This window comes from Hippopotamus amphibius, chromosome 1 (assembly GCF_030028045.1).
Source record: "Hippopotamus amphibius kiboko isolate mHipAmp2 chromosome 1, mHipAmp2.hap2, whole genome shotgun sequence".
Classification (NCBI taxonomy): Eukaryota; Metazoa; Chordata; class Mammalia; order Artiodactyla; family Hippopotamidae; genus Hippopotamus; species Hippopotamus amphibius.
The window spans coordinates 67,623,651-67,632,994 of record NC_080186.1 but is presented as its reverse complement, the minus strand read 5'-3'; the positions used below and the strand labels follow the sequence as shown (position 1 = coordinate 67,632,994).

General features: G+C 43.1%; 1 protein-coding gene across 1 annotated transcript in view; it reads left to right on the top strand.

Moving 5' to 3' along the window:
• Window positions 1-1,585: 1,585 nt before the first annotated feature.
• AK5 (adenylate kinase 5) overlaps window positions 1,586-9,344 on the top strand; it is a 254,653-nt gene continuing 246,894 nt past the window's right edge. Inside the window, exons 1-2 of the mRNA XM_057715801.1 lie at window positions 1,586-1,896; window positions 6,096-6,282. Of these exons, the coding sequence (XP_057571784.1) occupies window positions 1,837-1,896; window positions 6,096-6,282 (247 nt within the window). The 5' untranslated portion in view covers window positions 1,586-1,836. The remainder of the gene's footprint in view (window positions 1,897-6,095; window positions 6,283-9,344) is intronic.

The window sequence follows — 9,344 nt, the reverse complement described above, 5'->3', positions numbered from 1 at the left end:
TCAGCTGTGCCTGCTCATACAGTAAGCTTTCATGCCATGGATCCTGGTAGCTATCAAGCATTGTTGCACAGGAAACAAACAATTCTTCACTACTGCCATAACCTGCTCTTAAACAAGGTAGAGAACATCAGAAGCTGGAATTATAAATGATGTGGCATAAACTGAGGGCAGAAACCAATTTCTATCCAACACCTGCCTCATTTAAGGCACGTGGTTTCATGAGTCTTCAGAAAATTTCTCTTACTTTACAAAACTCAATTAATTCTTGAGTTCCTTCCCTTGGATAAAACAAAACTGCAGCTATAGCGAAGGCATGCGTAGCAGTTTTTCCGGTGAAAAGAAATAGAACCAAGAAAAGATCTGCACAGATGAACTTGAAATGGACATCCAGACATTGGTTTCTGGAAATAGATGCAGTGTTGCCTCGCTCCCTAGCCTGACCCCAAATGGCAGTGCCTATCAGAGCCTCCTTTCCCCTGACATGCCCTCCCGCAGTGTCAGGGCTTGCACAGAGTTAGAGGTTATGTTCCTAGGGTGGCATGGACCATCTTTCAAGCAGGCAACGAAAAGACATCGTAATGGGGGAAATGAGTCGTCTTGGGAGCTAGGAAGAGGATGGTACACCTTGGTAATGGTCTATAACAGGAAGATACTTGACCCATAACGCTGCTTTATCACATACATCCATACCCACCCCAGGGTGCTCCAACGGGCCCCTGGTCCACCAACGGCACACTCCTCCGATCGAATTAACGGTGGCGTCCACCCCGCTTTCTAAGCACGTTTCCTATTTAAGCAGTCTCTGGCTCTCCACTACCGCCCACTTCCCTCCTCCACCTTCCCATTCCTGTCTACAGACATAATTAACTAGTTGATTACTTACTAATCTTCCTGTCTTAACAGAATTCAGTCGCATTGTAAGGCCTTATGAAGAAATCTATAAGGATCTGTAACACTAACAGGGAAAAAATTCGAGACCAGCTAGCAAAACTTTCCTGAAGGATAGAATACACAAGATCTAAAAATTATCTTAAGAGGATGGAGTCCACACCACCAATCCCCTTTTCTCCTTATTCCCACTCCCTGTTATGAAGGACTGTGACAATTAGGTTTCTTCTTGGGAGCTCCTCGGGCATGCAGGAGTAACTCGTGTGTGTGTGCGCGCGCGCGCGCGCGTGTGCGTGTGTGTGTATGTAGGTCCGGAGAAGCGAAAGGGTGGCGGGTTCCTACTGACTCCGTTCCTTTGGCCACCTGGTCCCAGGTTGCTGCGTCCCGGGGGCGGCGCCCGCAGGGAAGCGCAGCGCCGGGCGGCGGTGTGACACGGCGGGCTGTGACTGCGAGCCCCCCGCGCGCACCCGTCCCCACCCCCGCACCCCGCGCCGCCCGCGCAGCGTGACTGGCCGCCGCCGCCGCCGCAGACCCGACTCGCGAGGCGCAGAGCGCGGCGCGCGGAGCAGGAGAGGCGGGCGCGCTGCTGCCTGGCGGGCGGGCTGCTGCCTGGCGTCCGCCTCGCTGTCCTCCCTCCTCCGCTCCCTCCGCCCCGCCCCTGGCGGCCGCGCCGCCTGGAGCCCGGGAAGCCGGCGTGCGGAGCCCGCAGCTTGGGCGCGAGGACCAGCACCGAGGCGGGGGCGGCGGGAGCGGCAGGAGCGCTGAGACCACAGTGCCCGCGGAGAGGCGGAGGGGGGCCCGGCCTGGGCAGGCAGAGCCGAGCGTGTGAGTGTCCGCGCGTGAGAGCGAGGGCTGCACCGTGCTCGGCGCGGACACCGCCAGCCCCAGTCCAGGTCGCCGCAGTCCGGGAGCCTCCCGCCTGCGCCCCAAGGCACGCGCGGACCAGCCATGAACACTAACGAAGCCAAGGAGTATCTGGCCCGAAAGGAAATCCCCCAGCTTTTCGAGGTAGGGGGCTAGGTCTGGTAGAGAGGGACTGGAAGATCGGGGGAGGGCATCCCCGGGTTTCGGGGTGAGGAAGCCGCGCCCCGTCCCACCTTGCCAACGCGGGGCGCGGAAGTGAAGGTGCTTACAGAAGCTTGCTCGCCCGCTTGCCCGGGGATATCTGCCTTTCTGGCGGGTTGCGGGGTCCTTGTCGGTTGGCTGGGCTCAGAAGCCCCCATCTCGAAAATCAAGTTTCAGTCTGCCAACCGGCTTCTGGAAGCAGGCTGTCCCCAGCGCATCCCTCCGATGTGGACACCGAGGGTGGGCTGCTGGCAACGGCCGACCGCGCTCTCCTGGGGCGAGGATCAGGCCAGGTGGATACGCTGGCGCCCAGCAGCCAGTAAGGACTCGAAACCAGAGTCGAGAGTCCTGGTCTCTCGCGCGCCGAGGGTCGGGACCCCCGCGTTGACTGGGAAGTGAGGACGAAAGCAGCCCTCCCCAGGGACAGCTGGGAGGAGAGGGATGAAGATGCAAAAAACAAATCCAGACCCGTCAAGTGCAGCGCTACCTCTCGGATGGCAGTCACCCAGCGCTGCTCTGCGCTTTCGGTGAATGAACTCCTGAGCACGTTTCCCCGTTGCCTTGGAAGGGATGGTTCTCCTTCCACACCTCCCCAGCCCATAGCTTTCGCCTGTCCTCACCAATCCATCCAGAGAAAGCGAATCGAAGAGGGAGTGGTGAGGCGGGCGTGACTCCTGTTGCTCGGTCTTCTGACCGCATCACAGCATCATCTGCACCAGGGACCCGGGGGTTGGGGGACACTTTGGAATGTGGGAGAGGAGGCTTGAGGGATGAACTAGAACCTTGGTTAGTTCTAAACCACAGCTTACCGCGGGTCGTTTTGCTTCCTGTCTTTCTCTCCGTATTTGAATTTTAAAACATTCCTTAATCCTATGTGTTTTTACTTAGGTTAAGACAGAAAAGAAAAAAAAAAAAAAAAAAAAAAGGAAACGAGCCAAGCTTCACAGAGCGAGCCCTGAAACCTGGTCCCCCATTTCTGAAAGATGATAGACTGTAGATGATGTGGTAAACTAAAAGTCATGCGTTGCTCTTTCTCCTATTTGGGGGATTTGTTCTGCTAAAAGGAATTTTATAATGCTACTTGGGAAAATAATTTTGTCTGTTTTCTCAAATCATCTTTAAATGGGCCTCCATAATTACAGATCTTCATTTTTCTCTCACCTCTGTAAGCCACCAGTTTCAGGCCCATGTAAAGACAAGATTGCCAGGTAAATTGCCCACTGAGCACAAGCCTAGGACATGAACCCCAAATCTAGCAAGTGTGTTATAGTATTTGAAGATAATCAGGAGGTGTTGCAAAAGGACAAGTCTTGGGGGTATGTAGGATTCTTGTTAAGAGTTTTTCTTTTCTTTATTTAATTTTCAAAAAGTGAATGTGGAGATTGAAGAGCTGAAGGGTTTTGTCATAAGTACTAATACTGAGGGCATCATCCCTAAAAGAGTAACTAGAAACATCTGCAGGAGGGTCACCTGATTGCAAGGTGATTCTTTCTTCTTTGTAAATGTGGGTACTGTTTTCCTCCCTTGGTAACCACAGAGAATTTTGACAGTTTGCTCATGAAAATCTACACTGTGTATGCAAATAAGTGATGGTAGTCGTTTTTGTTCAGGTGCTATGCTTTGCCTTGGCTTTTCTGCATATGAATGGGACATTTTTAAAATAGTGCACACCCAGATAAGGAAGTCAACTTGCTTAGGTGAAATACAGAACTACAGTGTACTTAAATGCAATCCCAGGCAGTGGGAAGCTGGAAGGAGACTGCTGGTGACCTCCAAAAGCTCCATCCTTCCAGTAAGAAGAGTCTGTGCTGTGCACAGCACAAGAGAGAAGTAAAACTTGGCTGTTCTCCATGTGATAAGTGTAGACAGCAAAACCAAATGCTTTGCGTTACTAAACTGGATTTTCTCCCTCGAAACCACAGTATGGGTATACAAAGTTTCTAGGTATACAAGGTTTAGCAATTAGATATCCATCAAACCCAAAACATTGGACACAGTTGTGGATACTAGACGCCATTATAGACCAAGTGATTGATTATTGAATCTACATATTGTCAAGCAACTAGCTATATCTAACTGACCTGAAAAGATTTCTTTCTGACTTGAGACATCACGTGGGCTAAAGGGGATATCTTCTGTAGGTTCAAGTTTGAAATATGTTTCCATTTTTTGGTTAAACATTTAAAACAAAACCACTTTCCCCTGATTTTGTCATGAATTCTTATCTCTAATTAACCTTATGATATATATATATTGATCTTGTATCACTGCACCTTAGAGCAGAGATTTGGCAATTAATTTGAATAATGGGAAACACAAATAAGATTATGCAAGTTCTCAAGGGGTTAATTCAAATACACTGAGTAAAAAATGCCTGCTGCTTGTTTTGGGTCCCTGATGGTGGCTGGCTGTTAGAAGAAAGGATTTAAATTATCTATGAATGAGTGGACCTCATTCCCCCTTCTAAAATCAGTACCCTTTGTGGTGTCAGATTTGTTTAGGGGGGCTAGAAACATATATTTTCCAGTTAAAAAAAATCTTCATCGAGTATATTCACTCATTTTAGGCAATAAGAGGGATTAAAAAATTAAAGACCTAATCTTGAGTGACTCAAATTGCAGTTGGATTATGTATGGAGCACAGATAATCTGGCACTTTTTGTTTTAATCCCATATCATATTTTTGCAAGATGTAGAGAGAGAAATATATGGGTTTTGGAATCAAAACCACTGAGTTGGAATCCTAGACCTACGAGTTTCTAGCTGAGTAACCTAGATCAAATCACTAACATCTCTGAGCCAGGGTTTCCTAGTCTATAAATGGGGATAATACAGGGCTGAAAGTGAATTGGATAAGCTGAAGCATACAAAGATACAGAGTAAGCTACATTAATGTAGGAGGAATCTGAGGAGTTAAACGCAATGTGTGTGTATCTGTGGTGTGTGTAGCACAAATCTTGACATAAAAACTGGGTGTGGATGCCCAGGTTAGTTTTTTCTGCTCCCTCTGCAGTTGAACTCCTCTGCTTGAACATTCTAACCCACATTATTTAGGATTTCAGAGAACAAATGTACCTGGTAGGAACTGCCTACCATTTTGAGCAAATTGCACAAGAATAATTTGAAAATAAAATACTGTATTTAGGAAAGATGTCAGCCTTTCAAAGGGTGTGTGTTTTGTGCACTAATAATGGTGATAATAATCCTCTCTGCTTTTTCCATGAAATACTCCAAAGGAAAATATTTTGCACATCAGTTCAGTTCCCAGAAATCAGCATTTCCAAATTTGTAGCATTTTTAGAAACTAGTGCTTATAACATATCAGATACCAAGTTTTCCTCTGTAATTTCAATGGATATTGTAGTGATTTATTATATGTCAAACAGTTTTTTAACTCAGTCTTTATGTTTGGAGTGAATTTTTTTGCTAATTAGAGAACAGTTCAGTATGTACTTACCAAATGCAAGGGCAAGTGTCAGAGGCTGGATACTGAGAAATAAATAAGACCCATACTGTATTGTTGAAGAGTTTATAGGTTAGAAGAGGAGACCAACACATAAACTGATGGTTTTGGTATGAATGACAGGTAAGATGGTTTTTTTCTGGGTATCATGAACACTGAGGAAGGGGTCCACAAGCCAACCTGAAGGCTCAAGGGAGACTTCCTGATGATAATGGTGATGATGATTGATGATGGTTAAAACCACAACCATCTATTAGTTACTACGTTCCAGACACTTAATACGTACTTTACAAATATTAAATCTTTTAATCCTTAAAAAAACTTCTGAAACTGAGGCTTGGAGACTTTAAGGATGGGTAGGAATGAGATAAATCGTGACTGGGGCATTTTTACACACTGCACTTTATCTCATATTGATAGGTTTCTTCCATTTTAAACAACATAGCTGGCCCTAATTTTTAAAAGATGGAGAATGCTGAGCTGAAAACAAATTGGTCAGGAATTTAAGGGGTTATTTTAGTTACTCAATCAGGGTGTAACTTCAACTCTAATTGTTTATTTTTCTTAAATGCAAAGAATCAAAACAACCCAGTATTTAAAAATGGGATATACACTATTTTGACAAAAGTGGTTTAAAAACGTATTTTATGTGGGCATATTTTGTTGGTTGTGTATTTCAGAGCCTTTTGAATGGACTGACGTGTTCGAAGCCTGAAGACCCAGTAGAGTACTTGGAAAGTTGTTTACAGAAAGTAAAGGAACTAGGTGGCTGTGACAAGGTGAAATGGGATACATTTGTAAGCCAGGAGAAGAAGACCTTGCCTCCGCTAAATGGAGGGCAGTCACGGAGATCCTTTTTAAGAAATGGTAATGTATTTGTAGAATAATAGATAGTTTATAGCAATTTTCTTTAAAATATACCATACAAATTGTAGGTAATGATTTAATTTAATAGGTTTCCAAATGCCTAAAAAGGATATTTGGTCCTGGAACGTGACTAATCTGTTTCTGCTACTAATTCTAATCACCTCCATGAGAAGACGAACAAAATTACATACCATTGTCCAGCACTTCATCAAAAGCTTAATGAAATTTTTTGCTGACTTCATTATTTTGTAAAATGAATTACATTAGCAAACTGAATCTTTCTTAAAATTGCAAATAAGACTTTTCCAAATAAATGAGTAGATGACAATCAAAATTGATAGTTATTATATAATTACAATATTTGTATTAGCTAAGAAGAGATTTAACTTTTTACTGTGTTTCCAAATTCAGAATTCATGTTAATCCATCTACATAAATACATGTAAAGTTTATGCTAGTTAACTCAAGAAGGATTTATTTAGCAGCTACTGAATGCAGTGCGTGAGATTAGGCGTTTGGGTGCTATAAAAGAAACGGGATGCATAAACCTATTTAACAATTTAGGAATGGTTTGGAACTAAGAACTGGAGTTCACTAGAAGAGACTGATGATATTCTAGCTTTCTAAAATATGTGCTTATCAAAATTAGTTCAACATCAGCCAAGCAGCCTCTTAAGCTCCAGATGAAATTGAGAAGTACAATATTATGTGCAAAATGGAATCAGTTCCAATTAGAGGAAACCAATTAATTCTTTCCCAGGGGCCAAAATTATTCTATTTTCAAAATTTAAACCATTCTCAAAAATTGCACCATGAAAAGTTTCAGTTACACAGACAGAATTTGAAACGGAGACAATTCTATTTGCAATAAATACAAGGGGGAAATAAATATTTGTTTTATCTTACTTAATCATGACCCACTTAGAGTTTTTTTAATGAATTTATTTACTTATTTATTTATTTATTTATTTATTTATTTATTTATTTTATTTAGGCTCTGTTGGGTCTTCGTTGCTGCGCGCGGGCTTTCTCTAGTTGCAGAGAGTGGAGGCTACTCTTCGTTGTGGTGCTTGGGCTTCTCATTTCAGCGGCTTCTCTTGTTGCAGAATGCAGACTCTAGGTGCTCGGGCTTCAGTAGTTGCAGCACATGGGCTCAGTAGTTGTGGCTTGAGGGCTCTAGAGCACAGGCTCAGTAGTTGTGGCGCACAGGCTTAGTTTTTCCACGGCATATGGAATCTTCTTGGAGCAGGGATTGAACCCGTGTCCCTTCGTTGGCAGGTGGATTCTTAACCACTGCACCACCAGGGAATACCCCACTTAGAGTTTATTTGAACACGATGTGGGGAAAAGTCATAGTTTGTTAATTTTTAAGAAACACAAGTAGGGAGAAATAGCAGAAATGACATTGTCTCAGAAACATCTCCAGAGAGGAGACTCCTTCCCTGTCAATGCAGGACCACCACTAGGTGATTTAGGCTGCGGTGCTCAAGAGAGCACCTTTAGCCAGTTACCACTGCAGCACACCACTTGGTAAATTACTGCTTAGGTGAACAAAATGATATTTTTGTGAGCTTGAAGGGTTCATATACCTTCCCCAAAGGGCTAACTTCCTTCCCAGGGTGTCATCATATGTTAGAATCTGGCTCAGTGTTAAATACATGCCCTGTGCCCTTGTTAAATCAAGTGACATAAATATGGGGAGTTTTTTTTTTAAACCATAAAGTACTAACAAACCTTAGGTATTATTGGATTTAGTCTGTTTTTATGTTTTTAAATATAAGTCTAAGAGGATGTGACATTCACTTAGTCGAAAAGCTGCTCTCAAACTGGTTATATAAAGTGACTCTTTTGTAACAAAATGAATGCTTCTATTTTATACTGTAACTTGATTGTATGTAGAAGCTGGACAGGCCAAATATTAATAGAAAATGATGGGTACTGTGGTCAAACCAGGGGACAGAACTAGAGGGAACAGTTATTGTCCAAAGGCAATCAAGCACAAATTTTGGAAAAATGTCGAGCTGAACAAAACACATCCATGGGGCTACACTGGGCCTACAGATGACCAGTTTGGGGCTCTCAATCCAGCAGGAAAAGCTAAAACAAGGATGGAATGTGTAGATTTCACTTTCATTAGAATTGAAATCGCTTAATTTTAGAATCCCCATTCCTAGTAATACTTTACCAGAATTCCCACTCAGAGATCTTTTAAATAATCATCAAAAAGAACCTTTCACATCTACAAACAGTAAGTGCTGGAGAGGGTGTGGAGAAAAGGGAACGCTCTTGCACTGCTGGTGGGAATGTAAATTGATACAGCCACTATGGAGAACAGTATGGAGGTTCCTTGCAAAACTAAAAATAGAACTACCATATGACCCAGCAATCCCACTACTGGGCATATACCCAGAGAACACCATCATTCAAAAAGACACATGCACTCCAATGTTCATTGCAGCACTATTTACAATAGCCAGGACATGGAAGCAACCTAAATGTCCATCAACAGATGAATGGATAAAAAAGATGTGGTACATATATACAATGGAATATTACTCAGCTGGAAAAAGCAATGAAACTGGGACATTTATAGAGACATGGATGGACCTAGAGACAGAGTGAAGTGAGTCCGAAAGAGAAAAACAAATATCGTATATTAACACATATATGTGGACTATAGAAAAATGGTACAGATCAACCTGTTTGCAAGGCAGAAATAGAGACACAGATGTAGAGAACAAACATATGGACGCCAAGTGGGGAAAGCAGGGAGGGTTGCGGGGGGAATGAATTGGGAGATTGGGATACCAAATTGTACACTCTAAATATATGCAGTTTATTGTAAATAAAAAAGGCATTTCATAAATGTGTAAAAAAAAAAAAAAGGAAGCTTTCACACATTATGGTGACAAGAATGTTGTGTCACACTGTCTGATATTTGGTACATAGACTAAAAGACAGAAAATGGTTTCTAAACTGATTAATCCTGTAATAAAATTTTATTTTATGAAATGCTTTACACGTTTGTGCTTTGTAGGTTTTTAACTATGATTTACGGAATA